The 23,227-nt window shown below is 31.0% G+C and overlaps 2 protein-coding genes across 5 annotated transcripts; both read right to left on the bottom strand.

The window, feature by feature from the left end:
• Positions 1-7,187: 7,187 nt before the first annotated feature.
• LOC137828543 (uncharacterized) lies at positions 7,188-12,059 on the bottom strand. Its single transcript, XM_068635163.1, has 7 exons — positions 11,906-12,059; positions 11,741-11,828; positions 11,571-11,654; positions 11,448-11,487; positions 10,603-10,671; positions 10,367-10,476; positions 7,188-7,529 (listed from the first exon to the last, which is right to left on the bottom strand). The coding sequence occupies exons 1-7, from the start codon at positions 12,015-12,017 to the stop codon at positions 7,394-7,396; spliced, it is 639 nt and encodes a 212-aa protein (XP_068491264.1). The 5' UTR covers positions 12,018-12,059; the 3' UTR covers positions 7,188-7,393.
• A 1,097-nt stretch (positions 12,060-13,156) lies between these two features.
• Positions 13,157-23,020, bottom strand: LOC137828542 (exocyst complex component EXO70A1-like). 4 transcript variants are annotated; one of them, XM_068635160.1, is made up of 13 exons: positions 22,596-23,020; positions 22,286-22,381; positions 20,160-20,365; positions 19,382-19,639; positions 17,338-17,476; positions 17,044-17,256; positions 15,956-16,161; positions 15,060-15,257; positions 14,857-14,956; positions 14,405-14,523; positions 14,169-14,315; positions 13,498-13,623; positions 13,157-13,407 (listed from the first exon to the last, which is right to left on the bottom strand). In XM_068635160.1, exons 1-12 carry the CDS (start codon positions 22,755-22,757, stop codon positions 13,506-13,508), a joined length of 1,962 nt encoding a protein of 653 aa, XP_068491261.1. In that variant the 5' UTR covers positions 22,758-23,020; the 3' UTR covers positions 13,157-13,407; positions 13,498-13,505. The 4 variants fall into 4 exon arrangements, with proteins under 4 accessions (XP_068491261.1, XP_068491260.1, XP_068491263.1 ...); XM_068635159.1 differs by having other exon boundaries at positions 13,490-13,623; positions 22,596-22,997; XM_068635162.1 differs by having other exon boundaries at positions 13,157-13,410; positions 22,596-22,986.
• Between the last annotated feature and the right edge of the window lie 207 nt (positions 23,021-23,227).

Genomic DNA, 23,227 nt, shown 5'->3' with positions numbered 1-23,227 from the left:
TACTTAGCCTGACATAGTATTTTCGGTTCGGACCCTAAGTCAATATATACAGCTCCACGGAAACCTCATTGGGATGTTGCAATTCGAGTCCTAAAGTACATCAAAGGATCACCGGGACAAGGATTATTATTGCCATCTGAGAACAATTTGACATTGACAACTTATTGCGACTCAAACTGGGGGAGGTTGTCAGACAACTCGGAGATCAGTATCTAGGTGTATTGTATTTTTCTTGGTTCCTCTATTATCTCATGGAAATAAAAAAAAAACAGACAAACGTATCAACATCATCTGCGAAAGCAGAATACCGCACGATGGCCAATACTTGTTTGGAGATAGCTTGGTTGCGATATCTGTTGCAAGATTTAAAGGTGTCATGTAACTTGCCAGCTCAACTTTTTTGTGACAATCAAGCAACATTACATATAGCAGCAAACCCAATATTTCATGAATGCACACAAAACACATTGATATAGATTATCACATTGTACGAGAAAAATTACAAGCCGAGATAATCAGTCTTTCATATGTACCGACACAGTATCAGCTCGCAGATATTTTTATGAAGGTACTGGACAAGGAACAGTTTTTTACGCTGCGACACAAGTTGAGTGTTCATGATAAGTAAATAATAATTATCAAATTATACACAATTATTGTATGCAATTATTGTATGATATTGTACACAATTATATGTAATTATTAATTTAATAATTATATAATCTCATGATTAGTAGATCCCTACCTAATTAGGTTGTAATTTAGAGAGAGAAAGTTTACATACACTTGTATATATTTGCTATACATTGAGTACTATAAATACAAGAGAATAAGAAATATTTTTTTCTTACCATTTTCTTATAATTTAGACCACTATTCTTAGTGAAAAATTGAAACTCAATCTAATTGAATAGAAATTATACACAAAACCCATCAAAAGGAACCAACAAAATCATTGTTTGAGTCACTGATAAAACCTTCACAAATTGGTTAAAATTATTACCAAAGAAAACCAAAATCGTAATAGAAATCACCATTTGCGAGAGAGAAAAATCAGGAGAAAAAGATTCAAATAGAAATTTAAAAACCATTTACATGAAACAACCTTATGTCTGACGTTAACAAGTTAAATTTAATTAAAAAAAATATCAGTATAATTTTTTTATTGATTGCCTTTTTATCTGACATAAATTAGCTATGTGGAAGCCTAACTAAATACATATAATTATTTAATGTTTAATGACATTTGAATGATTGAGACCGTCTTTCTCATATTCTCTTTACCATAAAAGTGGTCTAGTCACAGCAACATATATATATATATATATATATATATATATATATATATATATATATATATATAATCTAAGTATGAACATGCTTTCTTAAATATATATAATCAAAACTTTGAATATTCGCACATTGCAAAGGCTCTCCATTTTCATATACTACTTATTATATTTTGCAAATAAAACTAAAGTGTGTTTTCAAGGAATTAAGACTCTTAATTTAAAAGAAAGAATATTTGGTAGCGTAAGCATTGTGCAAAGAAAAAACAAGTTGTGAAAAGTTTGAAAAGGAATGAAGTTAGTAGAATTATGCCATAGATGGAATTAATGAGTACATAAACATTCCCATGATTCCTTCCTTTTGAATTCTCACACTAAAACTCATAAATGGAGGGAACAAATTTTAACTATCAAATACCAATTGCATCCATATATATGTGACAAAATATGACACTTGTTTAAAGTTGACATTGCTTTTTCTACCTCACAATATTCGATTATTCCATCTCTAAAACTTTTTATATATACTCATCCAACTTTTCCCTCCTAAAAATACTAATCAAGAATCAAGGTTCTCATATGAATTTTTGTAAAATGATACCTGTTTTAATTAATTATTTTTCCATAACATGACATCGATTTGGTATAAATTTAATAATCGATAAAATTATGAAAATTTCAAACTTTGATAGTAAAAGGTATAAAAAAAACTTAGATGGAAAAATTATAAAAGTATAGTTAAGAAGTGAAAGTGTAATTAAACCTAATATTTTCAGCTATTGTTTTGCTTAGATATATGTTAAAATAAATCTTGTGCCAGTAAGTTGCTAGCTTGCCATGCTGATCTGGCAGAATAAAACTTAACCCTTCTTTTTTTAACTCTATTTTTCAACATTAAACCCTACCCTTTAAGTACAACTACGTAAGCATAAAAATAAAACAATTCTTTTTTTTTCTTGTTTCTTTTCCTTTCAAAGAAAGTAGGAAAAGAAAAGTTACAAAACCAAACTGAAGTGACCCAAAGTAAATATTGGTAGCAAAGTGTGAAAGGCTTTTAAAGATAGGTATAATTTGATCCTTAATGCACAAAAAGATGCAAAGAACGACACAAAAATAAAATTGACCTTTCTTTAGCAAAAACATTTTCCCTAAATTAATATGTGCCTTCCCTTACTTACAAGAAACCTACGGCTCTTTTTCCAAAAGATTGTGTCACTTTTCTTTACAAATTAGCATATAGTGGAAACTATCCTCGTAACTTTCACAAACTCACTATGCTAAGACTTCTATGCCTTATAACACTTATCCTTCTTCTATTATATTTTATATACGGTTTGTTAAGAAAATATTTGACTTTGGAAACTAAATTTAGAAATAAAAAATAATTAGTCAATATAAGAGACTAAAAATTTATTCATATTTAAAATAGTTTCTATTATTAATAAAAATTTATAAAATAGTTTCTAAATTTGTATTTAACACTACTACAAAAAATTCGTTGAATAAAAACCAATTTTAGAAAAAAAAAATAATCAGTTGCTTTATTGACTAAATTAGAGACCATTTTAGAGACTAATTTTTTTTTTGTTTTTAAATTAGTTTATATTATTTTTAAATAGTTTTTAAATTAGTATCTAATTAGCTACCAAGATTTTTGCTACCAAGATTTTGCTATCAAATTTAGAATCTAAATGATTAGTAGTTAAAACAGCTAATTAGATACCAATAATTTATTTGGTTTATAAAATGGTTTCTAATTTGATCAAATAGTAACTAATTATTTTGGTTTTTAAAATTAGTTTCTATTGATTTTCTTGTAGTGATAGAAACCATAAACATAATATAAAAGAATATTGATTTTGCATGATGAAACTTTCTTACTATCACAATTTAAATTTTTCAGTCTTTAATCTTCTCGGTTGTTGGTCATCGGTCTCGAGTCTTATCGACTCTCTTGGCATGGGTACCTACAATGACATTTTGACACTCAAGTTAGTTTAGGGTGTGTGTGAAAGACTTTTATGATATGATACTCCTTACCTTTGACTTTAGGGGATTCACATTTGTAACAACAGGATTGGACTTTCCGGTGTATGGAAGTGTAAGAATCGTCAAACCAGGTTTAGTAGAAGCCAATTGCTTCTTGATAGTGGTTTATGTATAGTTATCATGTAATAATTGTTAAATGATGTTGCTAATCATTTTACGAAATATAGTGTGAGAGATGTTGGGATGCTGAGTAATCAGTATTCAACCTACTAGTAGTACAAATGTTATTTATTTTATACACTCACATATATTAAATAGTTCATATGTTCGGTTCAACACTTATATTTTAAGGTTGAAAATATTTTTTAAAAAAAAACTATTGTAAAAATTGGACCATAAATCTAATCTAGAATAACATTGCTCATAAAGACACATTATGTATATGAAAGACTTATTTTTAAAGGAAATTGATCTATACATTATTTTTAATTTAACTATCTATACAAAAACTCTTGTATAAAAATAATTATCTTACACGATACATTTTATAAATATATATGCTGGTGCACAAACAAACACACTCCATTTTTCATTGTTCTCTTGTGTACGAGGTTGGCAAGAGGAATAGTCTGCCAAAGGTATTAGAGTATTGATTTTGTGAAATTCAAGAAGAAGAAAACAAACATTACCCTCAAAATTATATACATGCATAGGGATTTGTACTTGCAAACTTTTAAAAAATATTAATTAAAATTTGAACAGAATGAGAATTATATGAACTATAAATATTTTTTTATTACCATTTTCAATATTGATAGGCATGTTATCCACTATCTGAGTATGAATTACTTTATGCAAAAGTAAAGTGAGAAAACCATAGTGTATCACCAAGTTCTTGAGCACCGTACCCATTAGAGGAAGATGGGATGTGATATAACACAAGTTCTTATTACTGTTTTTTAATAGCAAAAACCCATGTTCATACTTCTTCATCTGTCCATATCTACATTGATATTGTGTAATAAAATCTTTCCAGATTTTCTACTTGTGACATTAATGTGTTCTTCCATCAAAAATATATTAATTAGGTTGCTTTGTTGAAGAGGGACAGACCATTGAACCAATCCCCATGAATTATACACAATCCGACAGGAGAAAGAGACTTTTGTAGAGTAAATCTTTATAGGATCAAGCAAGAGAAATTCAGAATGTGTATGCTCTTATTTTATGAACAAAACAGTCCATAATAGGCAGCTGCTGTTGCTACTGCTGCCATTTCATATAATATTATATAAATAATCAAGAACGTGCTTCAACTCACCAATTTTTGTAATGCAAAACGAATAGAATGTCACTTGGTTGTGCTTATAATTAATTAATCAGTTAAATCTTAATCATTGACTGATCCAGTGTGATTAGTTGTTGAAGATCTCACGTGACTATATGCATACTTATGGAGTCGATTTTATAAAATTGAGTTTCACTTAAATTTTATTTTATAATATAATATTAAAATTATTTAAAATTTATTATAGTAAAAGTTTGTTGGACTTATCACGTCATTGAATTGCTATCTGGTCACTCATAAATATATAGTCTCATGTATAAGTTGACAGTCTTAACGTAAAGAGTGTTGAAGATCCTAAATTTCATAATATATAAGTGAATTATTTTATAAAATTGAATCAGAAATTAAAATATTTTACAATATTTTTATTTTATTAGAAGATGAAAAAAAAAATGAAGGGAAGAAGGAGTCAAATTAATTCAAAATGTATCAACCATATTTTGACTCATCAATTTTTATTTTCTTTTGCTGAATTATAAATTGATAGAACAAAATGACTCGTAGGTGTGAAGTAGCATGTTGAAACTTTTGTAATGAAAAATCATCTAGATAATTAGTGTGAAAGCCTAATTTGTTGCAGCTATTTAACTAGTACTTAAATATTGGAGCATATTCTTAAAAAAGGATTGTCTAAGTAGGAAAAATGATGTCCAAAGATTTGAATACATAGTTAAGTGAAAGTGTTTAGATATTCAAACCCCACACCTAAGAAAAAGACAAGAGTTTAAATAAAATCCTCAATCACTTATGTTAAACAGCATTGGCTTTATTTTCTTTTGTTTAGGAGTTTGTTTTCCAAACATCTCCTATCATGTTTCTGAAAAAAAAAATATTTTATCAAAGATATTAATGTTTTCAAGAGAAAATAGGTTATCTCCTAATAGTGTAAAAGAAATTATAACGTGGTTAAACTATAATTTTTTATAATAAATTATTTTCAAAGATAAATTTTTAAATTTAATTCAATTTTATAAAATTAATTTAAATTTTTTATTATTTATAATCAAACAAACATTCTCGATTACAGCTCAATAAACTTAAAAAACTTTTATTATAAAATATTTTAGATAACTCTCATACTAATATTGAAAAATAAATTTTAAATCTTATTCAACTTCACAAAATCAACTTATATTTATAAATTATAATATATATCATAAATTAATTTTATTTTATAATACAAATTTATTAATTTTTATAATATTTATTTTAAAACGGTACTGACGACTTCTAATAAAAAGTTTGGGGTACTATGGGTCGTTTGGGGTGACAAAGAACTGCAATATTCAAAGCAAAGAACAAAAGTTGCACTGCCTTTGAAAAGTATCAACATTTTGAATGCTTTAAAGCATTAATGACCCCTAAAAAGAATACAATTAGTGGGGTCATGCTTTTCAAATTCTCTTTATCTTTACTTTTTCTTCCTTTGTAATGATTTATAGATCATATTTGTAAGATTTAAAGTATCCAAAACGACTGGTGTAATATCTTGGTATTAAAGAACCTTTTGGCCGTTGGGATGCGTTGTGCAATGATCATAGGTTGCAAGTTTATGACGATATAAAATAAAGAAAGTTAAATAAAATGATAATGTTATTCTAAAGACTTCAAATAATTGACATTCAGTAGAGGGATTCATTAAAGAAAAGAAGAGAATCAGTGAGTGTCTCATTCATATATAAAATATTGAACATATAGCAAACATCGTTTATTGAATTCTCTGTTTTTAAAATATATGAATCGAATATTATGAGAAAGTTTAAAATAGTAAACAATTTTTTGTTAGAATAAAAGTGTTTGGGTTGCGTGGTAAAGTGAGGATTGTGTGTTAGTAGGATATAAATTGAAAACTTTTTATACTATTGAGGCAAGGGAGATAGTGGCATGGAGACAAAGTTTCCACAGCTTGAGCTTTTGCAGTCTTTAGGAAAGAAAGAGAGAAAACAATAAAGTTTGAATGGCTGTGTTCCCTTTATCCTTAGAAGGCCACCCTCTTTTTAGTTCTCTCTTCTTTCTATTATTACAAGTGAATTTTTGCATGAAAGTAAGGGATTTCTCGGATCTAGAACTCCCAATAATCAGTGTATAATTGTGGACATTTCTCTCAGACACATTCATAGCATCATCTCTGCACTGACCTTGGATCCTTCAACTAGCTGGGGACAACACAAAGATGGATCCATAAGGCCATTAGTGGGAGGAATGTTGTGTAGGAATCACCTTTGTTCTAAAGGCTAATATGACCAGTCAAAAAGGGAGGTTGCCATTCAAGTTAACGAGAATGGCTTTCACAAAAGTTAAAACATTACAACAAACGCTGCTTACAAACTTTTTTTTCACCTCCTTCTTCCTTATTTTGCCCTTCAACTAACAATGCAAATAACACAGTATCTAACAATTTCATCATATGTATTTCTTATTTCTCATCGTGCTAAATGTACCACGCAACATATAATTTATAGAATTCAGTTCTAGCATGTATAAATATAATAAATTTCAACAAAATGTGTAATCTTAAACGTTAAGTATATTTTACCCCTAAAACAAACGCAAGCAGTATGTTTCATCAAAATATATTCTAGTATTCATCATAAGCACAAGAAATAAACATTTTTTGTCAGCAAAATAATATATTGCAAATACGGGCCACAAGAACTAAACATGATAATACAAATATGCTTTACAAATAAGATCAGGTACGAACATGAAGTACCATATACAGGCCCATATAATAAAGTTTATAGTATTTTGCAAGGATTTTTGTTATTCACGTTCTTGGGTCCTTCCCAAACCTCATAAGCAGATGCGTTGCCAGCATTGACCCTCTGCGACTCACTTCTGCTATTCGACCGAAAAATGACACCTTCGCCGTTGCTCTATTCCTAATTGGTTTTTTGTCCCACCTATTGGGTATGGAAACATAAAATTTAGTCACATAGCTGCAGTTATTAAGCATTGAAGAAATATTTACATTTTGTTTTTGGAACATACAAGAAAATTTTACCTGAGCCTTCAGTTATTTTTCATAGGTATATAGAAAAAACAATATATTGACTTAGTTTCAACGGCCCAAAATGATGCATAATTTATAGTTTATTGAAATCATTTACATCACAGGAAACTAGGGTGCATTTGTGAAGCCAACGAGTTAAAATGAACCAAATGATGTACATAAAGATCTTGCACTCCTGAAAAACAAGCAAAGCCCTTTTGCAAATTTGCCCCTCCTTTGCAAGTTCTAATAACCAATGTACCCTGGCTAAAGTGTTACACACTGAATTTCAATTGATCACGACAATTAATGTGAGGAGAGAAAACACTGATCATTCAACTTATCTTAATGATTTGTTGCTAATCATCTTTTTGAAGTTCTTCCAAAATAGCAAACTTTTTTTTCTACCTAATATATCAAACAATTATCCTAATAACACGGTTTAATGTAAGGGTTCAGAATTCGGTTTTTTCTCGTATTAATTGGATATAATTTCGCTAGAAAACCAATTCAGAATTTGGTTTCCACAGAATCGAACTTTGAACTCAATTTTAATTTTTGTTGTTTTTTCATGGAAAGGAAATTTATAATTTTAAGTTTTTAAAAAGTAATTATTTAAAAAACAATTGGTTAGGAAAATAATTTTTAAGAAAATATTTATTTAGAAAAATAATTATATATAATATAATAATTTATAAAATAATTATTTGAAGAAATAAATAATTATTTACAAAACATATATTTTAAACAAGAATTATTTACAAAGAGATGTAAATTAAAAAAATTAACAATTATAAATTTTGAAATAAATTGTTTTCGTAATTTTGGTTTGAAAATTTTCATAGAAAAAAATAAAATTAAAAGAATATATTATTATTTATCCCTATTTTTATTATCATAATTATTTTACTAATTATTTTTAGGGTTAAAAATGAATTTTAAAATTGTATAAATAAAGAAATTGAAAATACTTTATTTTCACATTTTTATATTTACATTTACTTAATCTGTATAAACAAATAGCTAAACTTTTACATTTTTTAATTCAATACAAAACTAAATAATCACTTCTCTAAATATTTAATTTTCTAAAAAATTAATTTTTCACATTTTTTTATTTTCCAATTAATTATTTCTTAAATTAATTACTTTTCTAAATAATTTTTAAATAATTATTTCTTAATATAATTAGTTTTCCAAATTATTACTTTTTAATATATCTACTTTTCAAAAATATTATTCCTTAATGTGATTACCTTTCTAACTTTTATTTTTTATAATACATATTTTTCAATAATTTAATTCTAAATATTTATTTTCAAGATAATATTTTCTAAAATTTTAAAATTATTTTCCTTTTATTTTTAAATAAAGAAGAAAAAAAAATACTCAGAGTTTGATTTTCAGAAAATCGAATTCCAAACTGGTACAACTGCTATTTAGATAATTATTTCACATAATATGCTAAAAATAAATAAAAAAGTTAGTGTGTTATTTTAGAAATATTTTTCCATCTTTCCCATCATAAAAGAGACATTATCTTATTAATTTACAACAATGGTTGTTTATTGACTGAAAATATAAAATAATTAAAGATATTTCGGTAATAAAAATAATCAATGCAAAACAAATTGAGACGGAAAGGAAGAGATTTTAATAGAGGAGAGAAGAAAGGGAAGGAAGGAAGAAATTTTAATTAAACATCATGTTTGATTGAAAAATTAAGGAAAAGATAGATTTTAATGGAGTGAAGGAAAGACAATAATTTATTTTCTTTGATTCACAAGGATAAGGGAGGGTTAAATTACTTTTCCATCCTTATAATTATAAAATTAAACAGTAAAATTATGCATATATAATAACCATTAGAGGTTGCTATCAATACACTCTTACTCTATCTCACTTGCCTTCAATTTATTATTTAAAATTTACAATTTTATGTAAGGATTCGTTAAATGAGTATCCTTGCAAAATTAAATAATTCCAATCCAATAATAAAAATTATGTTCAAATGAATATTTGATTTTTAAATCAAACTAATTTCAGTTTTCAGTATAATCCCTGGTTATAAAAGTAAAGAATTTATAGGCGCCCATTTTTTTTATCTACTTCAAATTCTTTTGTAATTTTTTTCTGTGTTCAGCCCTATCAGATATTTTTAACCATTCCTTCTACTTCAAAGGAACTAATTCTCTTCTAAATTTTAACTGCACTCACTTACTCAGCTATAAACTCATCGTGTTCATATTAAAGTATAGTATTACTAACCTTAATCCAAAAAAAAAAATCGAAGAACCTGACATAAAAATGTTTACTTCTTCAGGGACCACTATTAGTTTATATCTTTGGGACGAGCACTAAATTATAATAACTTCTACAGTTACTTGAAACCACCATTTATCAATTTGTATGAAAAAACATGCTCCCTCTCTTCATGCACATGCAGAATTGTAGATGCAAGTGTATATATACGAGCACATAGTGGTAGCATGATATGAATGTTGTGTTATGGCTAATTGAATAGATGCGCAAGATTATCTATAAATTACAAAACAATCTTCTATTCAACATTCACTCCATGTGTTCTCTTCAGTGGCAAAAATATTACTCTTCGACAATATAGGATAAGTTGCAAATATTTCTAGTACTATTAAATTAAAAGTAAGGAGTCCTAAGTAATCTTAAAATGTCAAATTGATTTTTTTTAAGGAAAGCAGAAAACAGAGTGTTCAGTAGATTAATACATACCAGTCCTCATGGCGAACGACTTTACCCTCTTCGATATACAACTTGATTAGCGATACCATGTTTATACTCCTCCCCAAGAATTTATAGTATTGCTTATTGTCAATTAATATCTGTACACAACATCCATCATTTTGGATCATCCAGTAAGAGATCAAGCATGCACTTGAACTTTTAAACAAAACAAAAGATTGAAGTGCTACATATACTATATAAATTGAGTCACCAGATTTACTAACCTCTCCTTTTCCTGGTGAGACCATATTTTCTTTGATACTGTATTCCACAATCTTTGATTCCTTAAAAAACTGAGATATATGCAGACAAATAGAGTTTGGAAATTAACTCAACATTAAGAAAAGGACTGAAACGAGATAAATTTTATCTAATACTACTATTAAACAAGCCATTGTAGGATAACTAATTTGCTTCTAATATAAAAAAACTTCTTCCACTCTAAAGAACAAAAAGGAAAGGCATTTCTTCCTGTTAAATTACTTCTATCACATGCTTGATGATCCACTAACATTAGAAGCTCAAGGCTTATCACTGTTACTCATATTTTGGTGACACAATGTCAACAGAAAGATAACAGGGTTAGAACAGCTTGCAAGCAGGAAGTATTCCATTATATAACAATTTATACATGATACTCTTTGTATTGTCCTTTCAGTCAGTGCAAGAATTATCAAATAAAAGCTAGAATGGACTCTAATTTATTACCGGTAAATGGTACATTCATTACAACCAACTATTCAGAAACTGTTATATCTTGAACAGAAATTTGTATATCTTTTGACAAATATGACGAGAACTAAATTTTTGCTTATAAGTGAAAATCAACTTATCCTCCTATCCTATCATTCAGAAAAATTAAATGACATAGTTTCTATAAAAGCTAAAGTGCAAGAGTTGATTTTAATTGATCGGAGTTCTTATTATCTTTTTCTATAAGTACTTACTGAGAAATTTAACCTGATGTTCTGTAACATATAAAGATTTTGAGGCAATCATTGGTCCGGGAAGATCAGGACTGTATTTAGAATATCCAAAGCAAGAGAAGAAAAAAGGAAGCAAAGAAAACCTTGGGAAGAGAATAGAACGCTGATTTGATCTGTTTCACCCTGCAGTACGCGTGAATCAAAATCCAGCGTTTAGTGAGTATTGGAGGGAAAACCGAAAGAAAGAAGAATAAAAAAATGCAGACCCGCGAGCACACATAAGCGGATCCTCGAAGGAAGCATTAGAAGCATAGATTTCAAAGTCGCGAGACGTTGCGCACGATCCATACCTGAAATGAAACGACGTGTTGAATTAAAATGAATGGATGGGAAGAGAAGAGAAAGAGATGGAAGCAGTGAAAAGGTTATACAGTACAGATGCAGAATGTGAGGAATTATGCCATCGGCGTAGCGCTGCTTGGCTGCACTGTAATCGAATGATTCTTTGAAAGTCCTCTCCCTGCCTTCAAATTCAAGAAAACAAAGCCAAATGAATCCATAGCTTAAAATGCATTCAGCGATGGTTATTGTATGAGATTACCAGCAGAGTAAGTAGCCATTGCAAAATTTCTCGGAAGAGAAACCCAATTCTTCACGGAACGTTGTTGCGCGCTATATACCGTTCGTGGCACTCTAACCATCAACGTGGCCATGCTTCCCTCTCTCTCTTACATTATTATTATGATCTTATATACGTCTCAAATCAATTCTAATTACATTATTAAAACTAATAATAATATAATAATACAAATCAATTAATTCGTCAATACGGATAAAATTCATCTCTCCTCTTTTTTATTTAATTGATTAATATGACATAAAAATCTTAAATAACAAAAAGAATAATGAATAATATTATTTTCACTTACCTATAATGAAAATTAGAAAAGTCTAGATTTAAGTATATTGCAAAAACAATTAAAGTTCATAAGCTTTGTCCAATTCATCGTGTGTAGAGAGAGCTATTGCATGTTATGACGATTACATTGAAACCGGTCAAACTAGATTAAGTTACGAACAAGGTTGAGTTTTTTTACTTTAAAAATTTCTCATAAATTTAATTATGATTATTTTAATAAAAAAACACGGTTCTTTCGCTATTTAAGTTTAGATTCCTGACATGTTCAAAAAATGCATAATTTTTATTTTTTTTCATGTAATTTTGATTGATGACATGGGTGATGAGTTATAATAAAAGTGTTTGTTAATATATAGTGTTTGGGTCAACAAAAATTATTTAGTGATAAATTGTATTATTGGGTGATTGTTCTTGTCATTTAATTTTTTAATTTTATATTTAGTTTAAATTAAAATTATACATACTAGCCGCAATCATTTGATTGTAACTTTTTTCAGCTCATGTTTTTTGCTTTAATTTTTAATCCTTATAATTTTCTTTGATTTTAGTAACTCTGACAATTGACATGATATATAATTGACATCATTTTTTTGTTAACGGGCACATGAGGACATTTTTAATGTATTTAAACGACAAGAACTAAAAATGAAACGTTTAAAAATATCAAGAGAGTAAAACTAAAAGAAAAACTTGCTGAAACTAGAATAAAACAAAAACACTAAATTACGATGATACTAAAATCTTATTTAAAAGCCTTTATTTTTTAACAGGAGAAACCAGGATTTTATTTTATTTTTTTCTATTCCATCCCTTCCTAACCTCCCAACGTATCATTTATATAGCCTGCAAAATTTGAAAAAAAATGTAAATAAAATGATGTTTCAAATTTGATGGTAGAGTATCACAGCAAGTCCCTAGTTTGCTCCATATGCATTGGCCCAAAATCATGACTGCCAAAATTTCATTCATAATAATCACACAATCATTTGTACATGCCGTCCCATAAGATACAAATCAATGCTCAAGTAAATCAAGAGATTCTATTATCACACTTACATTTGCTTTGAAGACCAACCTCATGAACAAATCAAATGAAACTATACAGAGAAATCACCATCTTATCACACTTGTTGCAACACCAAAAACACAAAAATGAAAACTCCTTTTTGGCCACCAAATGCAACCTGCTGAATTATAACAAGTGAGAAAAGAAACAATCCACATAATAGTAAATACCATTATGATAAATTAAACCACATCATCTACCTTATTACCAATTATTTTATCGCTTGGTCTCATTCATGTTCTTTCCTTCAAAAAATTCACCCAACATTCGGTCTAAATCTTCTGCAGTGTATTTGATGTACTTCTGAGGATTCTTTCCACTCTCCACTAACGGCCTGAAACACAATGTTCCCGATCATGCATCATTGCAAAATGAATGTTCTTACAAAAGCCATAAGCCATCAAATGCAAACATATCAAAGATGAGTGGATAAATAGTGATCAGTAACTAGAAAAAACTGTAAGGAAGTTGAAGGGAAACTAGAGGATTCACATATAAACGGCTGAGATATATTTCAGAATAAATTTCAGTTGACCTCCCTAAAAGTTACATCCTAAACACTTTCGGTGCACAAAGATTACAAAACCCTTTGAAGACCCAAAAACACTGGAACTGTTGAAACTGGCAAACCAAGTTGATTTGCACAAAACTTAGAAGGGAATAAAGTGCAATTCACCCCATGTTTTAAGGATAGCAAAAATAACTATAATCTCAAATTATTATAATATTTTTTCTTTCAATAGGATTTGATGTCATTATACATGCATTTTTGTCTCAAAGGGGACGAAGAGAACTTTTCACCTTCATGGATGATACTAATTCCCTACATAAATAGAAATGGCATAATAATGTTTGAAGTGAATCCAAACGAGAACAAACCCAAATCGTTTGACAAAGGATCTATAGGCAGGCAACAAGACTTCAGCAACTGCAAGCCTGAGAGACTCTCGCAACTCGGTGTCAGGAACTGTCCATTGAGATTGTTTCTGATGGAGTTCCTCAAACATAACATTGAATGCCTTAAACCTGACCACACAGTACACATAGACATGTCAAAAGAAGTAAAGAAATTACTCTCCCTAAAAAAAGTCCACAATAAGCAGCTGAAAAGCTACCGGTCTTTAACAATTGCTCTTGAAGCACCACTACTGCTTCCAGTTATACTATCACCACCAACAGTACCACTCCCACCACCTGAAGAGGTAAGGCCCTGAATAGACAGGCACTGAAGAATCTGCCAATGAAAAGAAACAAAATTTAGGACGCAGTGCCCACAGAAATAATCACAAATCAATAAGGATGACATACGAGGATTTAGCCAAATGATTGCATAAATATGAAAACAAAACTGTACAACAATATGTAAGAAGAAGAAATACCATGGTTCTCACAGTATAATTGGCATAGACGACCATTACACTGAATTTCATTATAAATTTGCCTTTGTAATAAAAAACATTAAAAAATGAATCAAGTCACTTCAAAATCAATTTTATCAACACTTAACCAAACACGCACTGAGAAAGCCACAATACATTTAACAGTCAGTAAGGTCACTAGAAAACACCTTTGCCCAGGCATTTCTTTTGTATTGATTAGCATGCTGCTGCACAATCCTCCTGTGTCGTTGTACCCAATCGTCCCCCAGTAAATCTTTGGCTTCAGATCTAAAATACAAGAGGATTAGGAGAAAAAGTAACTTTGAACCATCAGAATATGATAAAAATATGATTCAATGAAATTAATAATCTGATCATGTTGAAGACATGCCTTCGAACCGATCTGACAATATAATGAATATTGTTCATGAGAAAAAGATGTGTCAATCCAAGGTCTTTATACTGCTTTGATTTCCCATCTAAATTAGTTTGCAAAGCTTGCATTATTCGCACTGTCACAGATGCTAGCTGTGAAGAATCATCACCACCTTCAATTTCCTGAAAAAGTTGCTTCAAGGTGGATTGGTAGCTGCAACGTTAAAGAATTCTGATCAGATCAAATATGTGAAGATCAGATCTATGATGAAGATCCGGAGTAAATGTACACAAAATCCCACACAGAGAAGAGGACAAGTATAAGCATCACCCTTCTTAAATACGACAGGAAAACTAAATTTTAAGAAATAATTTCTCTTAAATATAAAAACTTAAAATAGAAGTATGAGATTGCAAAGTTTCCTGAGGTAGTTTTAGGATGGAGAGTTTTAAAATTTTAGAAAATTTGAAATGCTTAATTTTTTTTAATAGTCTTTATTTAAATTTCTTTCATTTTAAATGTTTTGTTTGGTTATATCACTTTAAATTTCTTAAATTATAAAGTCTTTGTTTGGATTCTACTATATGCAAAAAAAAAAAAAAGATGATATTTTAAAAACTTGAAATTTTAATATTCAATTTTATGAAAATAACATAAGCTAATTCTAAATATTTCATAATTGAAGTTAAAAAATTAATATTAAATAAATTTCAGTAACTAAAAAATACAAATATTGTGATGAAATGAACTAAAAACTCCACGAGCCAAAAACCACTGATATAAAATAAATTTTAAAAAATAATGATGACTAACATCTTTTTCAATGTGAACATAACAAAAAATGCTAGAAACAATTTGGTGGCATGGTATGCCAGTCAAACTGGATCAGACAACAAAATAGCCGTACTTACTCGAATAAAAATTTCACATAGTTAATAACATAGCTTGTCAGAGGATGGACAGTTCCATCTGTTACTGCAGTCTTCGTAGCATCTTTCTCAACTGCCTCTTCAAAATCTCCGAAGGTCTCTTGGGCTGTTTGTGCAAGACGTTTGGTCAAACTAGTTGCAGCCTCTCTTATTCCAGAGCAAGCTTCGCCTTTAAAAAGAGTTTCAATCTGCAAATTGTCAGGTATAATAGTTTGTCACAAGATTGTAACACTACTGTAATATTATATCATATCTAGGGTGGCAACTAATCTAACCTCTTATCAGTTAGAGCTTGAAAATAAAAACTGTGGCACATGACACTAACATGGATGCACACTAAGGAGAGAATTAAAATGCTTTAATTGACATAAATTAGACTCTAGACATGGGTTGGAGCACCTGTCTGAGATTTTTTTATATTTACTAAGTTTTTCCTGGTTGATGTTAAAAGCAGTGAAAGTAGCTATATTATAGTTCAGAACTTTTATTCAAGAATTTCTGTGTAAAAATTTCATGTATGTGAGAGACCAAAGTTCCCTTTCATGGTATTCTAAGCAAAAAGAGGATCAGCCAGCTCAGATCTACGTGCTATCTAATTTATCCACGTGGAAAGAGAAGATGCCCCCAAAGGTTTATCAATCGCAAGATAGAAACAGTCTGAGATGTGAAGACATCCAAAAAAATGTTAAAGCACAAGGTAGAGTGCAAGGACAGGAGTTCAGTAATCAAAACAAATTTCATGATTGTCGTGACATGAAAGTTTCAAAGTACAAAACAATAAGCACCAGACACCTGGAATTTATGATAGAACATTCTTAAAATAATAATATTAATTAAATTTGAGGCCCTTACTAGCCTCATAGCCCAATGGGAAGTAAACTACAAACAAGTTATCCAAGTGAATAGTCACTGACATGTACAGCAACTAGCTATTATGATATAAAAGGAGAATTATGACTGAATAATGAATATAAAATAAAACATTACAAGTTGATCTCATAAGTTTTATGAAACCAATACACCAAAGAGGTAGTAACAAGATTAATGATTTTGCATGCCAAAAGCCATACCTCTGAATGAAGCTCTTGCATTATTTCATACATGTCCAGAAGTACAAATAACTTTTCTGGGGACCTCTTGCTTCTAGCAATTGCTTCTCCAAAACTGAGTAGCATAGAAACACTGATTTTGGTCACGTCAGCAAAGCTCTGTTCACTGAGTGAATCAAAGCCTTCAAATATCTCATCACAAACTTTCCTCTCACCAGCAAACAACAATTTCACCTGTTTGTGTATACATTTTTTAAAGAAATTAAAAAAATAATGAAGAGAATAAAAATAGCATCAATCCTACAATCATCTTACTGCTATACGCATGAAATGAATCCAGTTTCCAATTTTTGCTTCCAAGATCTCCCATTGCAGCTTTTGAACATCATCTTTGTGGAGTTTTTCCACTCCAAGTTTTTGAAGGCTCTCTTCCAATACATTAGAACGGGCATCCCTACATAATAATAATGATGACAACGGTTGTAGTAACAACCATAATTATATTGTAGTGGCAGTATAATAAGTACATTTATCAGTGTTGGAAATGCGTATTATAAGTACATTTATGAACTACACCTAGAGGTGTAAAAGTCATGCTGCTTATTAAGCCAAAGCCAGCCTACAAAATTATTTTTCTCTACGCCAGTCAAATTTATTTTCAATCCTCCCATGCTCTGAGCATGAATTAGACTAGGTTAGAACAGGTTAGAGGTAGCAATGTAACACTCAGCTCATGACCTAGGAATGATTTTCTTACCACCACGTGACCATAATTTCTAGTCTGTACAAGATTCTAGAATCCAAGCATAAGAATAGGCAACAATAGGAAACTCCCAGTCAGCAACAGGTACGAGTCTTCCTTTCTCGAATTGAGGAGCTAAAGCAGCCCTTTCTTTAGAGATAGGGGAATGTACTGATTGGTAAAGAGGGGAACCATCGAGACCGTATGCAATAAGTAGAAACTCTAAATCGGCGGCAGGCCGAAGGAAACCCTTTTGAATCAGTGGAGTGACAGTAGCAGTACCAAGCCAGTCTAACTGCTGCAGGGGCCATAGATAGGTCTGAGAGTCTTGACCCAAAAGTTGGAAAATAAAGCTACCTCTGCCTCCGCTCATTCTTAATCACACAACCTACGCGCTAAGTAAGAGAAGAAGTCATCATTTTTTACAGGGATCAGCGTCTAGAAGACGTCACCCACAGTGCCCCCACCTAGATTAATAAATGATAATGGATCAATCCAATAACAACCCAAACAGCCTCAAATTAATTCATAAGAGCCTTAATCTATTACTTATAGATTGAGGTCCTCATATTATCAAGCACTTTCTTAAGATATAAGCATGGTAGCATATGCAAACACATGTTGGGATACACATGGACAGGGCTTTTCTTAGATAAAAGTTATTTTTTATGTTGGGATGACTTCCATATCATTCTTCCTAAAAAGCATCCTACAAAATTTAGAACTAGAAATAAAGGACAGCCCATGTGTCAGAAACATACCAGCATCACTAGAAAAGGAAAAAAAAAAACTTGCCTAGAAAATTTACTTAAGAACCCCTGACAGTCAGCAATGATGGGTAACACAAACCGACCAAGGTTGAGTTTTAAAAACAGAGAATACTAGATATTATTGGTAATGAGTGGCTGGAAACTCCCACCAGAATAATGACAACAGAATGCTGAAAATGATCAAGTTACAGAGAATTCTTGAACAAAAAGCTAATTGTTGACCCATCAAATTACAAGCTAGAAACCTAAGAAGACCACATACTAAAGATATTCAGCCTTCTACCCTTCTCCAATCTGCTGGATTTTATCTTGTTTAACATTTTCTTTCCTTTTTCCCTTTATTGTCCTCTAATGTAGCTGAATTTTGTATCAAGGTAGAGATGCTACTGCTTTAATGCTATAGCAAAAATTCAACTTCTCGAGAGAAAAAGTAAGGATTGAAAAGAGAATTATAGAGGGAAGAAGATAGAGACATAAAAAGTTACTAAACAAATTGCATCTGGCCAACATCAATGTATACTAGAGAATTGAGTAATCAACTGCATGGATAAAATCAACGACTCCTCCATTAACATCTATAAGGCAACTCTCCCAAAATCTAAAACTGTTAGGCCTATGAACAATTTAATTCTCTAACAGGCCTATATAAATTAATCAATTGGAACCAATCTCCAATAGACACTTCCCTAATTCACTAGACATTTACTAAATAGCTTTTAATTTTACACGGTGAAATTTTAGCTTTCATTTTCATTACAACTTTTCAAATATAGAGGTCTATAATATAACTAGGCGATTTCAACGTTTCCTTCTGTAAGGTCATAAACAAGTAAACAGTGATCACTACCTGTATATTTTGAGTAACTGTTGCTGGTGACCAGCTTCAACCATTTGCTGAGCTAAATCATGTAGCAGCGGCAAAGATCTTGGTGGTATAAGAGCGGGAGGCGTATATACAACAGCATCAGCATTATTATTGTGAGACTCCGGATGGTGATTAGAAGGTATCTTGCCACTAGGATCGCCCTCATGGTGAGGTGATCCTGATGAAGGTCGCATTGAGTTTGGAAGGCAGTCAAAGAGGCGCTCAGGTTCCACAGGTTTGCTATAATAACACAAATATAGCATAAATAAAGTTTTCTCAAAGCAGATGAAGAAAAGAATCACACATTTACTAAATAACCAAACTTCATAGGCAAATTGCCACAGATGCCTCAAGGAAACCATATCCATTTATCAGGAAAATCATACTCCTAAATAATCTGAGGATATTTCAAAAATAAATAGCATCAAGGAAACCACCATGTAACTAATAATTAAGAACTGCAGACAGTATCAACACACTTCAAAATGCATTAGACTCATCAAAGTTCGTTTTTATTCAACATCATATGTAAATAAAGCATAAAAATGAGAAACATCCAGTAAATTTAGATATTAGCAGCAAAGGAAGCAACTATTACACAGGTAATTGTTCTTGTTTATCATTAAAGATTGGTTTATCTAATGAAGCATCATTTTCTTGACAATCTGGCACAACCATCAATGATTATTGAGTTCATGTAGGCAAATAATTTTTACACCAAACAAGGCAAAACAAGAACATTAAGCACAGACATAAATACCTGTAAGATAATAATAACTGCCTAAACTCATCTTCTAGCTTTGAAATAGCCTTAGCTAGCAAATTATTAGCATGAACAACAATACCATCACTGCTCTTAAAACCCTTCTTACTGCCAAAAAACTGAATATTGCTTCTCAAGTTGTCAATTGCTTCAAGATAGTTTTCCAAGTCTTCATGTGGCCCTTTAAGTATTTTTGCCTCTGCCTGTACAATAGATCAATGTGAACAAAAAATTGTAAATGGCATACCACATATTTTTTAAAAAAACAGGAGGAGACAAGTCCTGAAGTTTCATCCTGTAAATCAATTTTTTAAGAGGATATGGAATTTTTTCTACACATCCTCTTCCAAGATTGCTAAAGTACCAAGGTTCAGCTTAAAACAAAAGACAGCTATAATATATAAATAAAGATAGGAAAAGAAGACATGACTTGGTGGAGAAAAGAAAACAACAACTACAACCATAAAAGTCTTATTGTACTAGGTAAGGTCAGCTACATAGATCACATGAAGTCATTCAGCTCAAAGACCAAATTTTCAGAGATATCATTTATCATGTCATCCCCTTAAAAACATTCTCATGTGTCCTTCTTCGACTCCCTTTTCCCCTCCCCTTTTTCACAGCACTGAATACCATCCAATCTACTCCCCAACCCGCACCAATGCTTCTAGTCACATTCTTTGTACATGTAGAACACCTTAACTTATTCTATTATGATCCTTTTCTCAATCTGTGTCACATCAACATCTCCTCATATACACATTTTGTATCATATCTTCCTAGTGTTGTCATGCATCTATCTTAACATTCTTATTTATATTACTCCCACCTTTTTCTCCTATTGTCCCTTTAAAGCCCAACATTTAGCACCACAGAATATATAGCAAGGTGCAATGTTGTTAAATAGATGCTATTGCAGCACTAAAGTACAATAGCACGATAGCATACAGGAATTTTTCAAATCTGTGATTCCATATCTGTCCACTATCCCGGACACTATCATCGTTGTGGTTGTGGTGGCATATGTCTTGCGTCCTCTTGTCATCTTGGACAGGTCTTCATCCAATTGAACTTTCCAGTTGATATAACAACAACTTGTGTTATTTTATTTTTATTTTCGTAGAACTTATTATTTTACACATAAATTTCAACCATTATGAAATTCCACCATATGGCACAATCCTATGTGACATTTGATATATCAAATTATTGGCTTTACAATCCGCAATTGATAGCATTGGCTAGATATATAGCCGTATGATACAACTTATATTTGAGTTGAATAGGTAGTTTGTGATCACAAATAATCATGAAAGGCTTTCTCCTTTTAGCCATCCTGATGTATCTAGTGTGTAACATATCATTAAATTTAACATCATTTTGTGGTAATGGTCCCAGATATTTAATCTTATAAACATGCAGTACACATCTTCTCCCATTTTTACATCCAAGTCATATTCCTCCTGTCTCTTGCTAAAATTGCAATGGGTAAGCTCTATGTTACTCTACTTACGAGAAGATCCTCAGATTCCAAAGTTTGTCTCAAAACTCGAGTTTAAAGTTAACTGCTTCCCTAGTTCCTCAATCAAAACTACATCTGCTAAAAAAACAGACAATTAGGGACGATTTTTTGTGTGTACTAAAGCACATCTGAGACCATAATAAGATTTTAGGATGAGCCTTGATGCAATCGTATCCCAAAAGTAAAATCCTTAGTCTTGTTTCTTGGAGTTATTACACAAGTAGTTACCCCATCATAAATGTTCTGTAACATGAACAGAAGTCATGTGAACTCCTTTCTTTATTTTCCAAAGTTTTCCACAACACAACTCTTCTCTGGGCACTCAATCATTAGTTTTTTCAATTAAATAAAAACAACATTTGCAATAACGTCATAATGCAAAAATCAGTTAAGTTGACCAAATGAGACAAGGGTCAGACCTTCAAATTTACAATTGACCGAAGCAACACAGGCAACAAACAAGCATGCCTTCAGATAAATGACAGAGAATTTGATTTTGTAATTCCAATTCATCAATTCAACAGAGTAACTTCATTAAAAAATAACTACATTACGAGAAACAGATCACGGAGGTTGAATCAAGTAGCACCAGGAAACCAACCTGACGATATTGATCGAAATGAGCCAAAATAACCTCCGCAGCCTTCAAAGTCCTATCAATATTCTCATGAGCCTTCCTAATGGAATGAGTTCTAATCTGCAAACCCAGATGAAAAGATCCAACATTCAACCACCCTCCAGATCCCCACTTGAAAAAAAATGAAGAACCCCCCAAAACGAAACCCCATAGCATTCGGGTCAAAGAAAAGTCAACCCAACAAAATCCATTTTCCAAAATCCCATTTTGAAGCTGAACAAAGCAAACCGTTCAAAACCTCCCCCATTTAATGGAGAACAGGAAAAAAGGGTACCTGAGTTGGACGCATGGCGGTTTCAAGTGCCGAGAGACGGTGGTCGAAGGAACCCAGAATGGTGACAACGTTGTCTGTGATGGTTTGACTCTTCTGCAGAGACTCTCTCATCATCGCCGCTTTTTCACTCAACACATCCACACCTGCCACTGCAATTCCCATCTTATTCTCCTTGTTTCTTCTTCCCCCTTCTTCTTGTTTAATAAGTTCAGTCTCAGAAAACCATAACCGAGAGAAAGTTGAAGAAGAAATCAGAAGCTATTGTTGGTAGACTATTTCAATCTGTTGAAGAAGTTGTGAAGGTGATGTTAAAGGATGGTGCCACGTTTGCTTGTGCTGGTAGTTGGTGGCACTTTTCTGGTCTTTCCACTGTTCTCTTGGATTATTTTTCTATGAAAAATCAACTCATCAGTAAATAAAACACCGAAAAATAAACATGGAAACTTTTTTTAACAAGTGACGATCGAAGATTATTTTTTAGAATTTTTATATTTTATAAAAAAAGAAATCAAAATTTATTCAAATATTTTAATCTAAACTAAATTTAGCACACTCGTTAAAATTTAATATGAGATGCTTGTGGTACAAGAATTTATGGATGACTTTCTACGAATTTAAAGAAAAAAAGAAAC

This window comes from Phaseolus vulgaris, chromosome 7 (genome assembly GCF_000499845.2).
Source record: "Phaseolus vulgaris cultivar G19833 chromosome 7, P. vulgaris v2.0, whole genome shotgun sequence".
In the NCBI taxonomy this organism is placed as follows: domain Eukaryota; kingdom Viridiplantae; phylum Streptophyta; class Magnoliopsida; order Fabales; family Fabaceae; genus Phaseolus; species Phaseolus vulgaris.
The sequence above is the reverse complement of the archived record's forward strand: the minus strand, read 5'-3'. Positions and strand labels throughout refer to the sequence as shown.

Bases quoted from the DNA above. Each gene is read 5' to 3' on its own strand.
- LOC137828542 (XM_068635160.1), bottom strand. From the start codon at position 22,757: ATGGGAATTGCAGTGGCAGGTGTGGATGTGTTGAGTGAAAAAGCGGCG. The intron at 17,257-17,337 runs GTAAGATGATTG...ATACACAAACAG, and splicing joins TTCATTTCATGCGTATAGCA to GTGAAATTGTTGTTTGCTGG. The intron at 14,524-14,856 runs GTGTTTTCTAGT...TTTCATTGGCAG, and splicing joins AAAGAAATGCCTGGGCAAAG to ATTCTTCAGTGCCTGTCTAT.
- LOC137828543 (XM_068635163.1), bottom strand. From the start codon at position 12,017: ATGGCCACGTTGATGGTTAGAGTGCCACGAACGGTATATAGCGCGCAA. The intron at 10,672-11,447 runs GTTTTCTTTGCT...CATATATCTCAG, and splicing joins CGTTCTATTCTCTTCCCAAG to TTTTTTAAGGAATCAAAGAT. The intron at 10,477-10,602 runs GTTAGTAAATCT...TGTTGTGTACAG, and splicing joins TCTCACCAGGAAAAGGAGAG to ATATTAATTGACAATAAGCA.